We start from the raw sequence: 18,892 nt of genomic DNA on the forward strand, positions 1-18,892 counted from the left end.
GTTTTGAACGCCCACAACTTCCTGAAGAACGGGGGACACTTTGTTATCTCCATCAAGGTACGCTGACACACAGCAACCTGTAACACATAAAGTACACAAAGTTTTAATGGAAAAGGCCCAGTATATTTTAGTGGTGGGAAAAAAAATGTATTTGCATATGTATCACTTTTTTATTTTTTTATTTAATGATTTTGAAATAGATTTTTTAATGCCAGAATCGATATATTTGCTTCATTTGAGTCTATGTGGAGGCAGAAGGAAGTTACCGCTTTTATTGTTGTAGTCTGAGTAACGTGACGTCATATCCTTTCCGTATCCGTCAACCAACACTGCAGCCAGTCGCAGTGTGCCGAATTGAGAAAGTAGAAAGCAGTGGAGGGTCTGAGTGGATACAATCTGCACCCTAACATTTTAAGTCCAAAGTGGTAAACATGGGTAGAACCCATTTTCATTCACATATCTTGAGCTCAGAGGTCAAGGGACCCCTTTGAAAATGGCCATGACTGTTTTTCCTCGCTAAAATTTAGCTGAACTTTGTACCGTTATTTAACCTTCTTCATATAATACAAGTATCTTCACTCTAGCTTTAAAACCGCTACAACCTCCAAGAGATCAAATAGCGGCCGGACCCAACGGCAGCCTGTCTGTTTTTTGGGAGGATAATTAAAAATAGCAAGTTTAATAATGAATTATTATCGCGTTAACTTTAACAGCCTTAATAAAATTACAGATTCCCTAGGTTTTCTAGTTTCGTATACCAGTTTCTTCACTCATCACTTTAAAACTGAGCTACAACCTAAAAATCGCAAGTTGCCTTAAAGAAATTAGTGGCATTTAAACAAATTTGCGCTAACGCCTTATTATCACGTTAACTTTGACAGCCCTAATGTATATGTATATATATGTACGCATGTGTATGTATTCTGTATATGGACTATGTGTGTGTATGTATATATACTGGAAAAACAAAGTTCGGAAACTTGTGTTTGGTCGATTATTTCTCTGTTGTTACAATGCTAATGGTCATTGTATTTTACATGGTTGGAAAGCCTGTTCATTTACCTTCACAATGATGTCCAACTTGTAAGGATCATGCATTTGTGGGATCAGCAGCACAGCTGATTATGTGGGTAGCGCCCAAGAAAAATTTGCCAAAATGCTCTGCCAATGGTAAACAGTGTATTCTCATAAGGCTACCAGGAAGCCTGCAATGACTGCCCTTCACCGTCAGGCCTGTTTGCTCTGGTGTCGACAACACAGACAATGGAACCTGAACATGTGGGGGAATGTCATGTTCAGTGATGAGTCCAAGTTCTGTCTGCCAAAGTTGGATGGCAGGGTCAAAGTATGGAGACGACGTGGAGAACGCTATGCTGATTGTTGAACCGATGGAGTAACAGCTTTTGGTGGGGGCAGTGTCATGGTGTGGGGCGGCATCTCCCTCACTGGCAAAACAAGGCTTGTCATCATGGAAGGCCATCTCAATGCAGTGAGATATCGTGATGAGATTCTGTAGCCAGTGGCGATCCCATATCTCCACAATCTGGCACCTAACTTCATCCTCCAAGAAACAACGCTCGCCCCCACAGAGCCAGGGTTATCACAGACTACCTCCACAATGTGGGAGTAGAGAGAATGGAACGGCCTGCCAAGAGTCCAGACCTCAACCCAATTCAACACTTGTGGGATCAGCTTGGGCGTGCTGTACGTGTTAGAGTGACCAACACAACCACGCTGGCTGACCTGCAACGAATAATGGTTGAGGAATGGAACGCCATCCCACAGCAACGTGTGACCAGGTTGGTGACCAGCATGAGGAGGAGGTGCCAGGCTGTTGTGGCTGCGTATGGATCTTCCGCCGCTACTGAGGCTCCTGACGGTGTATTAAATGAATAAAGTGTAAAGTAGCTAATATGTCTTGTTTGTTCCTTGTTACTGATAGAGAGTTCAATCATCCAATCCACCAACCAACTCAAAACAAGAGTCAATACCAACAGGAGAATACACTGTTTACCATTGATGGAGCATTTTGGCAAATTTTTCTTGGGCGCTACCCACATAATCAGCTGTGCTGCTGATCCCACAAATGCATGATCCTTACAAGTTGGACATCATTGTGAAGGTAAATAAACAGGCTTTCCAACGCTGTAAAATACAATGACCATTAGCATTGTAACAACAGAGAAATAATCCACCAAACACAAGTTTCCGAACTTTGTTTTTCCAGTTTATTATGTGTGTATATATATATATATATTTTTTTTTTTCTCAGTTATCTTTTTATAAATTGTTCTCTCTTATTCTCCTGTTCTGTTTGTACCACTGGGTGTATAACATACATAAAAAAGTATATACTGGACATTTTGTGAATCCATAATTCATGAGTAGTTTGTAATATTATATATGCAATATATAATATATCTATGTATATGTAATATAATCTATATATATATAATATTATAAATATATAATACTACATTTATTATATATAATATTACATATATTATATATATAATATGTAATATTATATATACTGTATATATACAGTATATAGTTATATATATATGTATATTGTGTATATACTGTATATACAGCTCTGGAAAAAATTAAGAGACCACTTCAAAATTATCAGTTTCTCTTGTTTTAATATTTATTGGTATGTGTTTGAGTAAAATGAACATTTTTGTTTTATTCTATGAAACTACTGACAACATTTCTATATATATATATATATGTACAGTATATATACTGTATATATACTGTATATATAGTACCTAAAACAATCCACCACGGTTCTGTTCTTTTTTTCTCCGCGGAGTGAGTCCTCTGTTGCTCTGTTTGATACACCATCTTTGTCCAGTCTCATCAGCTCCTCCGCGCAGCCTCCCTGCATCCCAGCCAGAGCATCACTGCGCACCGACCACCGACCACAGCACCGACAGAGCACCGACAGAGACGCCCTGTCAGCGGACATATGAGGTCTTCATCCCCGGGACCAGCGGCTGGTTTTCGGTGATTCTTCTCTCCCCGTGGCTTCTCTATGGATGTGAACTGAGAGCGGGCCGGTAGTCAGTCGGTGTCGTCCTCCTCTCCTCTCCTCCATCTCTCTGCTCTCCTCGCCGCTCCGCTCCGTCAGGACCGCATCCTGACACAACCACACAAAATGGCGGACATCATCGAGCTGGGACCCGCCTACGGTGAGAGACAGGCCCTCTCTGCTTCACCTCTCTGCTTCACCTCTCTGCTGCTCCTCTCTGCTGCTCCTCTCTGCTGCTCCACGGCCAAATAACTCCTCGAAAATACCACTAGTGTCCTTTCATCACGGTGTTATGTTATTGTATCTTCACTATAACAGGTGTATGAGACTAAAATGTCCTGTCATCTCCTCTGGTTGTCTACACACCCAGTTAATGAAGCGTTATCATGACCGTTAGAACCGTTATCATGACCGTTAATGAAGCGTTATCATGACCGTTAGAACCGTTATCATGACCGTTAATGAAGCGTTATCATGACCGTTAAAACCGTTATCATGACCGTTAATGAAGCGTTATCATGACCGTTAATGAAGCGTTATCATGACCGTTAGAACCGTTATCATGACCGTTATTGTGTTCTAATACTATACATGAGATGTGTCTGAGGCCAGCTGTCAGTCATCCTGTTACTGACCGGACTAAACCAGTTTAAAGGTGATTATTCATCATCAGACAGGTTGATAGCATAAAAAAACACATCAGCCATTTTGTCATTTAATCAACAAACACAAAGACAAGATGGCGTGTCGTGTTTACAGTGGAGCTTTATTAAAAACACAATGATGTAATGAATGTGACAATGAATATAAAGATAACATCCTCCGACAGACGCCTCGAGCAGGGCGGCTGCTCCTCATGCGCCTCATCAGGGTGCGTGCGCGTGCCAGTCGGGGTGGATATCGGGGGTGACGTCATGACTGTACCCGCCGCTGGTTTATAGGGACAAAGATACCCGACGTACCTGAACTACTACCCTCACATCCTTTACTGCAGTCACAGTACTAATACTACACCATAACAATACTCTGTTACAGTAAAAGTACTAATACCACAGTGTAAAAAAAAAGAAAAATTTAAAAAATGATTAATAAAATATGTGAAAAATATCCTTAAATTTAAAATAAAACTGTGAAAATTGTCAGAAAATATGTGAAAAAATCGAAAAATTGTAAAAAGTAAAATATGTGAAAAATATAAGTGAAAAATGTCAATTATTAAAAGGAAAAGCGTCAAATGTTTTTACCTGAAAAAAAACTTTAACTTTATTTGTTTTCCATATAAATTTCAGATTGAGCTAATGTGTAGAAATTAGAACAACAGATAACCTTTCTTTTTCATTATCAATTAATATGCTGATTATTTATTTGATAAATTCATCAATCATTTGGCCTATTCATTGTCAGAAAATAGTAAACAAAAACAAAAGAAGTCCTTCTCAGTTTTACAGAGTCGTCAAACGTCAACAGTCCAGAGATTCTTTAGTTTACTGAGATATAAACAGAAAAACCTCACAACTGAGCAATTAACTCATGTTTGGCATTTTTGCTTGAATTATTATTGATTATCAAACCTTTTTTTGCAGATTGATTTTCTGTCGATCGACCAAGCGTTTCAGCTTCATCAGAAAAGAGCTGTTTTGATGTTGAGTAAAATGGCGTGTTTTAGTGCATCGCTGGCTCTCAGTACTTCATGTGGTGAATTTAAGTTGTTGCTGCAGATCAGAAACTAGTTGATCCTGAATGTAGCTCAGCTCAGTGGACTGTTAAAGCCTCACAGCCCAGTGTGTCTGCGCGTGTGTGTGTGTGTGTGTGTGTGTCTGTGTGTGTGTGTGTCTGTGTGTGTGTGTGTGTGTGTGTGTGTGTGTGTGTGTGTGTGTTGCTAGGCAACGAGCTCAGCTGCTTTCAGCTCTTTCCAAAACATGACATCATCTGATGGGGTCTGAATGAACGGCGACAACAACAGGAAGGAGGATTTTTAGGACTCTGGTTGTGATTAATGAACGTTCTGACATGTTCATAATATTTTATAATAATTAACTGTGATAATGAAGTCAGATGTGATTAATGTGGATCAGTGTCACAGCAGTATTACAACTGGCAACGATTGTTTTCATAAATTAATCGGTCTATTATTGTCTTGATGGACTAGTCTATAACTATAATGTCTGACTATAGTAAAAAAGAATGGACATAGAAGAAGATTTCCTTCAGCAAATTACATTTGAAAAAGTGTTGGTCGTTACATTGGAGGACCAGACAGTTATGTTTTACATCAGATATTCTGTTTAAATGCAGTTTCTCCAACAGAGAGTAGAGCTGTGACGATTCACCTATCTCCTGATTCGTTACTATCACGATACTTGGGCGCCGATTCGATATGTATTGCGATTTTTAAGTACTGCGATTCAATAATAAGATTTATTGTGATTTTTGTTAACGTTTTTTAACACTAGACCATGGGAAAAAGTTGAATCCTACACTTCTAGGGACTTTTACTTTGGAAAATATCTAAATTAATACAGTAAAAATTTCGATTTTCAACATGTATGTAGTCAGAGATGTCCTGAAGTCAAATATATCAGTCAATTATTTATAAAAAATTTTCCAGCAACCCAAAAATCAAAGAATAAAGACATTTCCCTCACAAATTAGTGGTATTTTCTTTTTAATTTATAAGGGACATGTAATGTTTTATACTTCTGTGAATATAATCCAATCAACCTAATTTCCATATATGTATTTTGTATATACAGTTCCCTTTGTTAACACCTTATTTTGAAAACCAGACGTAGTCACACGTGTATACTTCCTCTATAGTCTCCAAGGTCGTCACTAGCTCTCCCGTCAGCTCCGTTCTCTTTATACATCCATGGTCAGCTCCGTCGGGGCCGTTTGAATGCATTTAACATAAATGACCCTCCAACGTTTTCTACTTTATCATTTCGGGTCGCTGCGGTTTGTTTTGTTGACGGATATGGAACGGATATGACCTATGATGATAGCGATTGTCTCCAAGTCCGTTTATCGTGAGAAGATGCTCAGAAATGTCTTGGCAGATACGCTAATCTGTGTGTGTGTGTGTCCTCGCGGGACAGATCAGGACAACAATACTCCTCTGTACACAACAAACAAAGACCTCCACTAACTCCTCCTCTTCCTCTTCCTCTCTCCCCTTCTCCTCCTCTCCTTCTACCCCTCTCTCCTCCTCCTCTTCCTCCTACTCTCTCCCCTCCTCCTCCTCCTCTTCTTCTCCTCTCTCCTCCTCTTCCTCCTCCTCCTCCTCTCTCATCTCCTCCTCCTCCCCCTCCTCTTCCTCCTCCTCCTCCTCTCTCCTCTCTCCTCCTCCTCCTCTCATCCTTCTCTCTCCTCCTCCTCTTCCTCCTCCTCCTCCTCCTCCTCTCCTCTCCTCCTCCTCCTCTCTCCTCCTTCTCTCTCCTCCTCCTCGCCCTCCTCTCTCTTCCCCTCCTCTTCCTCCTCCTCTTCATCCTCCTCCTGCTGCTCCATGATCTTGCTGTTTTTAACGATGATGTCACAGCATGCTCTGACATCACTATGTCAAAAGATTGATTTCATCATCACTGACTCAGCGAGGAGACCCTTCCTCACATCTCTTCCACCCTCCACCAACCACAGGGTTGTGGTGGCTGCTATCTAGTTGTATTATGGGAAATGTAGTTTCTCCTGTTTTTAATCATCTCACTGTGAACTCTGGTGGATCGTCGTCCTCCATGTTTGTTTTTACTTCCTACGTTTTTGCATCTCCTGAGTGCACTCCCTACTAATCAGATCTTCTAATTGTGCCTCTCACAGTTTGGTCCATAAAAGATGTTAAAGAAAGTGAATTAGGCTATTATTATTAAAATATTTTTTTAGTAAATTATTATTGATAAAGAAACTGACTGTTCATTTTTAGTATTTTTTAAAAGATCATTAAATAATCAGAATTGTTGTTGATTATGTTTTTGTAAATCAATGATTAATAACGATTAATGGTTTCAGTTCTGACGTGTCCTCTGTCTCTGTGTCTCAGCCATGTCTCCGGTCCTGGCGGGCTTCCTGGGAGCTGGTGTTCTGGTTCTGGTCGTGGTGGTTCTGGTTCTGCTCTGGTCTTTCTGTCAGCGCCGTTACCTGCGCATCTCTGGACGCTACAAGCTGCACGGGGACCGTTACTGCGACGCTGAAGACCCCCCCTACAAGTTCATCCACATGTTGAAGGGCATCAGCATTTATCCAGAATCTCTCAGCAGCAGCAAGAGAATCGTCCGAGGCATCCGGCGCGTGGACCGCTCCGACCGTGACGGAGAGCGCGGCTGCCCCGCCGGCGCCGGCGCAGGGAGGGGCATGGTGTTGGTGGACGCTGAGAACAACATCCTGGATGTCCCGGGGCAGCTGCAGATGAGTCACCTGGTACCCCCCGACGGGCCTGGCCCCGCCCACAGCTTGGCCCGGGTGGAGCGGGCGCTGCCGGTCCGCGCTGACTACTGCTGCCTGGACAGCAGCTCGGCAAGCAGCAGCCAGACCAGCAGCAAGACGGCGTCCCCCTTCACCCCAGCCTGCTCGGAGCCCGAGCCCGAGCCCAGCCTGGGCGCCATAAGCCTTACCGTCGACTACAACTTCCCCAAGAAGGCCCTGGTGGTGACCATCGTCGGGGCCCGGGGTCTCCCTGCCATCGACGAGCAGGCGGGCAGCTCGGACCCCTATGTGAAGATGACCATTCTGCCGGAGAAGAAGCACCGCGTCAAGACCCGCGTGCTGAGGAAGACCCTGGACCCGCTGTTCGACGAGACCTTCACCTTCTACGGCGTGGCCTACAGCTCGCTGCCCGAGCTCACCCTGCACTTCCTGGTCCTCAGCTTCGACCGCTTCGCCCGCGATGATGTCATCGGGGAGGCCGTGGTGCCGCTGAAGGGCGTGGACCCGAGCACAGGCCGAGTCCACCTGAGCCAGCAGATCACCAAGAGGAATATGCAGGTGAGTGACGACTGTTAGTTTTAGTTATAATACAGGAGCTTCAAATCACTCCTCCATTTTATTTCTACGTTATTTTGGACAAAAACATCTGACTAATGAAAAAATGAGTCATTACTGGAAGATTATTTTCTAAAGTTTCATATAGACCCCCCCTCAGTTAGTAACCATGATGAGGTGTTTAGTGGGTGGAGCGTTAATTGGAGGAAGAATAATTCTCTGAACACGTTAGTTAACGCTGGCTAGCAAGTATTGTTGGCTTGTTTTTTTAACAATGGCTGAAGAAAATACTAGTTTCTCTCAATATGTTCTGTCACTCACTCTCCAGGATCACGAGTGTCAGTTGAGAAAGTTAACGTTAACCAATGAGACCAGATTAGCCGACCCCTACACCGCTGGACCTCAACTCAACAACGCTACCTCTTGACAAGTAACCTCGCCAGTGTTACTTTTGGCTGAGTTTTCTCTTCCATTCTCCAGTAAACTTGCGGCGGCGACACGCTTTGAGTTCAGGCTGGTGCAAGCCAAGGGTAGAGTACGAGCAGGGAGTCATCTGATTGTTTCTTTCCAAGCGCACCGCGAGGCAGTGATTGTAAGACATTTTTACAGGATTACAGCAGCTACAGATGACGGCTCTTTTCCAGTCCTTTTTCAGAGCTCATAAGTAATGGACCGCTGTCGGGGCGTAAAGACCATTTCAACCAATAAAACAAATAGTGTATACTGGATAACGTCGTCAAACCCGCCTTTAACTATCCTTCAGTAAAGTCAGTCAAAAAGAGAGTCGTACAATATCGTCGAAGAGTTTCAGAGATGGAGAGAAAGGGTTGCTTATAGTTTAGCCTTCTGCTAACCGCAGCCAATGGCTCACTTCTTCTTTATCCTTTCTTCGTCTTCTTCTCCTTTCTTAGCCTCCAGTCTTTCCTTTGTTTAGCCTCCAGCTAACACCCTCATGTCAACATGACGTCAACACTAAAGGGTCTATACAGCTGCAGCCAACAGTTATTATTATTGATGACAATCTAACATAATCAATTGATTTATTTTTCAATTAATTGATTGTTTAGTGTCCAAACTGATGCTACATAAGTAAATGTTTACGTCTCAGAGACTGTTTTTCATAGGAAGCTGGAACTAATTTAATAATTTTAAGCCAAATCACATATTCAGATTGAAAACACTCCTCTATGTGTTAGTGTTTCCTGCTGTTGTCCAGACTGCTGTCAGCTGCTGTTTGTCTCAGTGTCTTTATCAGGTTAAAGTTGTGAACATGTTATTGTTGTCTCACTCTGACGCCATCACGGTGAAATGTGCTGATCAACTGTTTGTGCCAGCAGTGACATCATCTGTGACATCAGAGGGTTTAAATTGTTAATTAAAAACACGGGGGCTTTTCGTAGTGGCCAAACGGCGGTACTGCAACGTCCGTGTCCGGAGGACTTGTAACAGACCTCTATTCACTCTGTTTGATAGACAAGCTGCAACAACTGTGATGATGTATTTATTATTATATGATCTGCAGTGTGATGTGATGGAGAGCAGGCTGTGTTGAAGCCTGGATATGTTTTGTGTTTTCAGTGTGAGAGTCGTGGCGAGCTGCTGGCGTCTCTGTCCTACCAGCCGGTGTCTCATCGTCTAAGCGTGGTCGTCCTGAAGGCTCGACATCTCCCCAAGATGGACATCACTGGCCTGTCTGCAAGTAAGTCAGCTGGATATACAATTAACACATTGACTTTATTGTCCCAGAGAGGAAACTTGTCTCACAGCAGCTAAAACATAAACATGAAACATAAAAATGTGACTTTTTTCTGCGTGTCTTCCGTCTATTTTCTGACATTTTTCTAACTTTTTCCAGCCATTTTCTCTTTTTTTCTAAAGCACTGCAAATAATGTAAAATGATAACAAAAACATTAAAAAAAGATTTTAAAAATAACTGTCAAACCACCAGCTCCTCTATCACCTGCTGACAGTCTTTTTTCTGACTTTTTATCTGATATTTTCTTTTTACTTTTTTGACTTTATCAGAATTTTTTTTTTCTTTTCTAGAACACTGCAAATATTGTAAAATTATAACAAAAGCATTAAGCTCCTCTATCACCTGCAGAGTCAGTTGAACAGACTGCTGGCTAAAACACTGCAAATAATGTAGATAGTCAGATAGTGATAACAAAGGCATTAAAAAAAAAGGATTAAAACATTTTTTTAAACTTTTTTCAGATAAATGTGAGGAATAGACAGGACTGTTATGTACACAAGTAGTGAAAGAAATAAGTGTATATATAAATATTATATAAACATATATATAAAAAGCCCCAATAACCAACAATAAAATAAGAAATATAATAAAATGTCTAAATACAAGAAGTCAAGTGCTCTTTAAGTGTGATTGTTCACACTAATAGTGCAAAGAAGTAAATACTGGATGATATACATGGGCTGGATGGTTATGTACAGGATGTACAGAAGTTCTTCATAAATATCACCATTGTTGTTTTGTCTTTATTTCCTCCTCAGATCCGTACGTGAAGGTGAACGTCTTCTACGGACGTAAGCGCATCGCCAAGAAGAAGACCCACGTGAAGAAGTGCACGCTGAACCCGGTCTTCAACGAGTCTTTCATTTATGACATCCCGCCCGAGCTGCTGCCCGAGATCTCCGTGGAGTTCCTGGTGGTCGACTTCGACCGGACCACCAAGAATGAGGTTCTGGGCCGCCTGCTGCTCGGCCTCCACAGCCCGGCGCCCTCCGGCGCCTCCCACTGGAGGGAGGTCTGCGAAAACCCCCGCCGGCAGATCTCCAAATGGCATAACCTGTGCGAGTACTGAGGGAGGAACGCCAGAAACCAGCTGACACCACCAACCGGCTGGGACTCCACCAGTGAACACCACTGGGAGATAAAGACTCAGTGTACAGCACACACACACATACACACACATACACATTGTTGTGATCATAGTTAAACACTGACCCTGTTCACACCTGGTATTAACATGCGTGTCCATTGACCACCTGGGTTTCACTTCCCCGCTCAAATAAACTCGTATGTTGTTTCTAATGTCGTGTTCACACCAAAAGTAAAGCGAATTTTCGCCTCGCTTTACTCATGCGAGTTTGGACCGCCGGTATCATTTGTGTTTATTCACTCTTGATGCTCCGGAGAGAAGGAGGAGCTTGTCTCCATAGATACCAACAACTTTTCTTTCCTCCATTTCCTCCATCAACCATGGAAGAAATAACCACTGTTGCTGTTTTGTACATGTTCGTGAAATCCCAGATATGTCAGAAAACCAAACGCCATCATGTCTGGGTTCATAACATCACCCGCCGGCGAGCTGTATTCACATACAGAGTCATTGCACTGACTGTATCTAGCAGTCACACGTCGCTACTGAGGTATGAACCCAAAATAAACAGATTGAGCTGTGATTTAATATCAATGAACAGATCAAAATGGTGCTGAAATAACTACATAATGATGCTGATTAGGAAAAAGTCTGAATTCATGCTTTGTCAGGTCTGTTACCAAGACGACAAGCAAACAACTTTTAAAATGCTTGTTTTCTGAATGGAGTTTGGATGGATCAGTGCCAGGCCATGCAGCTGCTCCATCAACAATCAACATAAAGTCATGTAGGCATAAATACGGAAGCGACGTTGTTGTTTCTACCATAGACAGTCTGTGGTTTCTACACAGAGTTTGGTCCGGTCTCTGTACAGATATGATGTACTATCATAGCTCTGGGTGACCACAGACACATACAAGATTTATTTCCTCCATTTCTGATTCAACAACATCCGGAAATCAGTGACGACAATAGGATGATCTCAACACTGAGAGGCTTTCACCACACAGCGGCACGCACATTTCTCGGTCGAGTTGAAATATTTCAAGTCCCGCGAATTAATGCAAATTTTGCATGTTCGCATCGCGTCATTCGATTTATGTCTATTCGCCTCTTTGCATTGACTTTGTATGTAATCGCTCCGCGCGAAAGGTTCGCTTCACTCTTGGTGTGAATGCGCCATAACAGCGGGAGGCAGAAATGCACTTCCTGTGCCTAGTCTGTCAGAAATTAAGAAATCACAACAATACAGATTGGGTCTATTCCCTGGAGTGTTCCAGATGTTTGACGCACTCGTGATGTTTCTCTGGGCAAGACATCAGACAACATCAGTCCTGATCATAACTACCAAATATTTATTCATTTTCAGAATTTTAAACGTTTAAATGCCAGTTTGTCTACATAAGGCCACTATTGTTTTTTATGGAAAAACTAGGGCCGTCAATTGATGAAAATATTTAATCGTGATTAATCCCTAATTAATCACACATTTTTTTTATCTGTTCAAAATGCACCTTAAAGGGAGATTTGTCAAGTATTTAATACTCTTATCAACATGGGTGTGGACAAATATGCTTTATGCAAATGTATGTATATATTTATTATTGGAAATCAATTAACAACACAAAACAATGACAGATATTGTCCAGAAACCCTCACAGGTACTGCATTTAGCATAAACAATATGCTCAAATCATAACATGGCAAACTGCAGCCCAACAGGCAACAACAGCTGTCAGTGTGTCAGTGTGCTGACTTGACTATGACTTGCCCCAAACTGCATGTCTGTAAAGGGGAGACTCGTGGGTACCCATAGAACCCATTTTCATTCACATATCTTGAGGTCAGAGGTCAATACACCCTTTTGAAAATGAACATGACAGTTTTTCTGCCAAAATTTAGCGTAAGTTTGGAGCGTTATTCAATGCAGCCCAGACCACCTCCGAATGTGGCCTGAGCGGATCTCAATGCGCCTTGACTGCATTCACACCTGTACTTGTGATTGGATCACCCAGGATGTTAACACAAGGTGTGAACAGAGCCCCTCTCTCTCTCTCTCTCTCTCTCTCTACTATCTCTCTCTACCACCACGACATCCGCTCAGAAAACTCCTGCAGTTCTTTGAACAAAAGAAAACGACGTGTTTTTAAAAGAGAAACCATGAGTCCATCTCTCAGACTGTCCTCATGTCTCCTGGCTGTCCATGTGTGTTGACGGGGGAAAGGAATGCTCTAATATGATTTAAAAAATTAAAAAAGAAGATTCCCCTCTTGCTGTTGTTGTCATGCAGTTCATCGCATGTCTGTCCGAAGAGAAAAAAAACAAAAAATAAACTCCAAATGAAGAACTGCTGACATCACACTGACTGATTGACAGGAAGATGATTTAAATACTCACTAACACTGCATATAACTAATATATCCAAGTATAAGTACTCCTCAGTAGGACCCAATAAGAAGTGCTACGACCCTCCCACGTCTCGCTCCTGATACTCGACCACATGATGACATGTTTGGGTTGTTGTAGTCGGCAGCATGCTCCCTGCCTCTGGAAGAAGACGCCCTTGTCGGTCCTGGAGGACGTGATCTCTCGTTTCCTTGTGGATTTACAAACCGAGGTTTCCTGACTGAAGACGACTGTAGATGATCATAACTCAGCTTTCAAGCAGACTGAGAGACGATGTAAAATACTTGTTTGTAACATGAATGATATTTAATTTACAAAATCCTCAAGATTCTCTGCAGGAAGCAGCTGTGTTGGCTCATTCACACCTGTTAACTTCACTTCATTATCTCATTATTACCAGGACTCCATCACCACGTGTTACCTCCAGATAATGAGATGTTACAATCTTCATATTTAAGACATTACTTTATCAAAATAACTAAATCAAGTCCTCAAGATGTCGCTCTAGTTAAACCAAACATGTGTTATCTTAAGATAATGAAGTCTCCATTAGGGTTGCAAACAGGGACTGACATTAACTTGTTTCACTTCCTGCCACTGTGGCAGACAAGTATTTTTTTCGTCTGCCACTTTTTAAATCTCTAAAAATGAAGGAATAACGTTTTAGATCTGATGTCATTCAATGTTTGATATATTTTACATGAAAAACATGTACATGGTAAATAACTGTGTTTGAATTACACCGTAGCTTCCGGGGGAGCCCTGTTTTGGGGGGAGACAGGGTACTGTACACAGTACTGTACTGTACTTTGCTATTGTCATAGTATCATAGTGTATAGTGGTTATTTGCATAAAAACACAATTCAAATGATTATGATTATGTGCAACTGCATGTTATTATCATAAAGTGGGCATGTCTGTAAAGAGACTCGTGGGTACCCAGAGAACCCATTTTCATTCACATATCTGGAGGTCAGAGGTCAAGGGACCCCTTTGAAAATGTAGCGTAAGTTCAGAGCGTTATTTAACCTCCTTCATGACAAGCTAGTATGACATTCTAGTTTCATATGACACCAGTATCTTCACGAGCTTTAAAACTGAGCCGCTACAACCTAAATATCCCAAGTTGCGTAAATGCGTTAAAGAAATTAGTGGCGTTAAACAAATTTGTGTTATTATCTCGTTAACTTGTACCGCCCCTTTGCAGCCCTGGTGTTGATGTTAACTGGTCTGAACCATCACAGCTTCCCCTCTCTGTCTTCACTCTCTTTGTCCTCTAACTAACCAGCTGTGAACGTTTCCCTGCAGAGACGATTCAATCGGCCAGCTGGTGGCGCTGCTGCAGTTGTTTTCACTTCATCTGTTTTATAAAGCCCAGTGGATATTTGTCCAAAGTGAGGTTGATATTTTGTTATTTGAGTAACAGTCAGTTCTGTCCAACATGTCTAAGTTAGTCCACCCTAAATCTGCTCATCAGCTCGCTAACAGTAATAACTGAAGAACTAAATATCACTTTGAAGCCACAGCCAGCCGATAAAAACATCTTTTATTCCCAACAAAGAAGAATAAAGTGAACATAAACAGTGAGCTGCTGTGAGCCGACTGACTGACTGACTGTAGATTTGTACAGATGTGAAGATGTTTGCTGGTTTCCTTCCTGTCTGATGTCCTCGGAGCTTCAGTGTGTTTGAGCGCCCCCTGCTGTAGACCTGGATGCTAACCTCCGTCTTAGGTTTGTTAACACTAATTGGACGTGCAAATAAAAAAAAAAAAAGTTAGCCATGAACGCCTCGTCTCACGTTTCATTTCTTTAACAAGTTATTCAGAATTTTATGTTTCTCTTTTGTCTCTATACTGTTAATTTACTGCATTTTAACAAATCAAATATGATATTAGTGCCTTAATGTACTAATACCAGACTGTAAAAATACTCTTTTACAGTAGAAGTACTAGTACCACACTGTAGAATTAAATATGTGAATACTGTTAATTTACTCCATTTTAACAAATAAAATATATCATTAGTGTCTTTGATAAATTTAACAAAAGAATTCTCTGTTCATCATAATTACAATTCTAAGACCAGTGATGGAAATCAAGTACTATACTGAAGTACAATTTTGAACTACTATACTTGAGTATTTCCATTTTCTGCTACTTTATACTTCTACTCCACTACAACTCAGAGGTAAATATTGTACTTTTTACTGCACTGCAATTATCTGACTGTTACAGTAAAAGTACTAACACCACTGTTAAAATACTCTTTTACAGTAAAAGTACTAATATCACAGGGTAAAAATACTGTTGTTACAGTAAAAGTACTAATACCACAGTGTAAAAATACTCTGTTACAGTAAAAAAAAAAAATATCACATTGTAAAATTACTGTTGTTACAGTAAAAGTACTAATACCAAACCATTAAAAATACTCTGTTACAGTAAGAGTACTAATACCAGACTGTGAAATACTCTGTTACATTAAAATACTAATACCACACTATAGAAATACTCTGTTACAGTAAAATACTAATACCAGTGTAAAAATACTCTGTTACAGTAAAAGTACTAATAACAAACTGTGAAAATACTTTGTTATATTAGAGACTAAAACGCTCAAGTAATCTGTAATGTGTGATCTGCACCAGCTCTTAATTTGAAAAGCTTCACTCACTTCCTGGCTCAGGAGACATTTGATACCAGCGTTTGACCAGCAGGTGTCACCAGGTGGACTGAACACTAATACCACACTGTAAAAATACTCTACTACACTAAAAGTACCAATACCACACTGTAAAATTACTCTGTTACAGTAAACGTACTAATACCACAGTGTAAAAATACTCTGTTACAGTAGAAGTACTAATACCACAGTGTAAAAATACTGTTGTTACAGTAAACATACTAATACCACAGTGTAAAATTACTCTGTTACAGTAAACGTACTAATACCACAGTGTAAAAATACTCTGTTACAGTAGAAGTACTAATACCACAGTGTAAAAATACTGTTGTTACAGTAAACATACTAATACCACAGTGTAAAATTACTCTGTTACAGTAGAAGTACTAATACCACAGTGTAAAAATACTGTTGTTACAGTAAACGTACTAATACCACAGTGTAAAATTACTCTGTTACAGTAAACGTACTAATACCACAGTGTAAAAATACTCTGTTACAGTAGAAGTACTAATACCACAGTGTAAAAATACTCTGTTACAGTAAACGTAATAATACCACAGTGTAAAAATACTCTACTACACTAAAAGTACCAATACCACACTGTAAAAATACTCTGTTACAGTAAAAGTACCAATACCACACTGTAAAAATACTCTGTTACAGTAAAAGTACCAATACCACACTGTAAAAATACTCTACTACACTAAAAGTACTAATACCACAATGTAAAAATACTCTGTTACAGTAAAAGTACTAATACCACAGTGAAAAAATACTCTACTACACTAAAAGTACTAATACCACACTGTAAAAATACTCTGTTACAGTAAACGTACTAATACCACACTGTGAAATTACAGTGTCAAGGTTTACTACATACTGCAGCTGCTCTTACAAAGAACGTACCGTAGCATGCAGTATGCATACAATTAGGACAAAATACTTTATCATAACATTGACCTTTGACCCTCTTGCTCATATATCTGCTGTGCAGAGGATTGTGGGTCAGAAGAGCTAGAACAGTGTGCTGGCTTCATACTGCAGAATGAGACCGGATACAGTGCAACATCCTGGTATTTCTGAAGTACTGCATTTGACATACTATGTATTGGGACATACTAAATCTTTTTCTGGGATACTAAATACTATAGTAGTTGGTCAGGAGCAACAAGTCTCAAGTCAGGACCAACAAGTCCCAAGTAGAGAACATGTCCCAAGTCAGTACCAACAAGTCCCAAGTCAGAACTAATAAGTCTCAAGTCAGGACCAATAAGTCTCAAGTCAGGACCAACAAGTCTCAAGTCAGGACCAAAAAGTCCCAAATCAGGACCAATATGTCTCAAGTAGAGAACATGTCCCAAGTCAGTACCAACAAGTCCCAAGTCAGAACTAACAAGTCTCAAGTCAGGATCATTATGTCTCAAGTCAGGACCAACAATTTCCAAGTCAGGACCAATATGTCCCAAGTCAATACTTGTGACTTGATAGTAGTAGATAACTTGACTGTTGAAGGATTTAGTGTTTTCTAGTTAAATAAGAAGAAGAAGAAGAAGAAGAAGAAGAAGAAGAAGAAGTTAAAGACTGATGGTCTCAGTGAGGCTTCAGAGGCTGAACTTGTTCTGTAGTTTCATCTCTGCTGAATAAAAACCAGTAAATCCAGCATGTTAAAGTGCGTTAAACCAGAATCTGTGACCCTCTCAGTCACATGAAGTCTTCCCATAATCAGACACTGATCCCTTCATGATCTGGACTCTGCGGTGTTCCGTCGTCTCTGTCCTCCGGCTTTTTAGGAGGAAAAACTTGCACATGCTGGCGAGGAAACGAGGCGTTCAAATGCCTGCTCTGAGAACTCTCAAAGATCAATTCAACCGATTAACTTTCAGAAACTCAACAAGTGGCGTGTTGTGTGTTTACACAGAAAACTAAATCATAAAACATCCCTAAAAGTTGGTTTTAACTGCTTTACTCTGATCTGGAGTCAGTTTTTAACAACAGCTGCTCTCTTTCCTGACATTATAGACAACCCGATGAATTAACTGAAACAGAATAATCACCGCTGAAGATAATCTGAATCATCAACACATGATGGCTGTGTTTTTATTGGGATTTCTTGAAATATAATTCCAGGAAACTACAGTGATTATTTAACCATGACATGATGATCACCAGACCTCACCGATAACTCTGGAGATGACTCCAATATTTTCTATATTCAGGTCAGATTAACCTCTTATTAGTCATCTTAAGAACTCCTATTAATGGGAGTGACTTTATATTAACACATCCTGTTTGTATTAGTTATTAGCTGCGTTCGTCCCACATCAGAGTTATCATATTATTATTATGACTTTCAGACAAACATGGACGCCTCACATAAGCCAACATTTGCAGATCTTTGTTATTAAATCAAAATTAAAGGGATACGTCACGGTGTTAGCTGGAGGCTAAACAAAGGAAAGACTGGAGGCTAACACTAGCAGTGGACTAAAGTTACACATCTAAAATGTCATCTTGCTGTGTTGTTGGGTGCCAGAATCCAGATATCTGTGGTATATTTTCAGGTCTTGCACAAGACAGCGAGGCCCCTAATTGTAAACATATGTGTGGGGGGCATACGTGGAGACACACATGGTCATACTAAGACCAGGGGCTGAAAGATAAACATGTAGGATAACAGAGCCATATATGGTCATACGCTCAGCTCAGATGTTGCCTGACATGAACCCGATATAAGGAGGTACGAGAGCCCCGAAGTGCAGGACTTTCAGATTTGACTTGAGACCTCCGGACGCTCTAGGCGTCCGTTATGACATTTGTTGCTTGTTTGTAATAAACTCTATTATACCAAAAAGAACAGTGTCCGCGGAGCATCCTTTCTCATCACTTCAACAGCACTGTCGCAGGAAAGATACGACATATCACATAACATTTGAGATGACAAACTGTGATTT

The 18,892-nt window shown here is 40.8% G+C and overlaps 1 protein-coding gene and 1 long non-coding RNA gene across 2 annotated transcripts in view; both read left to right on the forward strand.

The window, feature by feature from the left end:
* Positions 1 to 18,892, forward strand: part of LOC141779529 (uncharacterized) — a 128,952-nt gene that overhangs the window by 97,170 nt on the left and 12,890 nt on the right. The gene's annotated exons all lie outside the window — the stretch shown is intronic.
* On the forward strand, positions 2,782 to 15,041 carry syt11b (synaptotagmin XIb). The gene is made up of 4 exons (XM_074654359.1): positions 2,782 to 3,197; positions 7,068 to 8,008; positions 9,584 to 9,704; positions 10,521 to 15,041. The coding sequence occupies exons 1-4, from the start codon at positions 3,164 to 3,166 to the stop codon at positions 10,829 to 10,831; spliced, it is 1,407 nt and encodes a 468-aa protein (XP_074510460.1). The 5' UTR covers positions 2,782 to 3,163; the 3' UTR covers positions 10,832 to 15,041.

This window comes from Sebastes fasciatus, chromosome 12, assembly GCF_043250625.1.
Source record: "Sebastes fasciatus isolate fSebFas1 chromosome 12, fSebFas1.pri, whole genome shotgun sequence".
Lineage (NCBI taxonomy): Eukaryota > Metazoa > Chordata > Actinopteri > Perciformes > Sebastidae > Sebastes > Sebastes fasciatus.

Bases quoted from the DNA above. Each gene is read 5' to 3' on its own strand.
- syt11b (XM_074654359.1), top strand. From the start codon at position 3,164: ATGGCGGACATCATCGAGCTGGGACCCGCCTACG. The intron at 3,198-7,067 runs GTGAGAGACAGG...TCTGTGTCTCAG, and splicing joins CGAGCTGGGACCCGCCTACG to CCATGTCTCCGGTCCTGGCG. The intron at 8,009-9,583 runs GTGAGTGACGAC...TTGTGTTTTCAG, and splicing joins TCACCAAGAGGAATATGCAG to TGTGAGAGTCGTGGCGAGCT.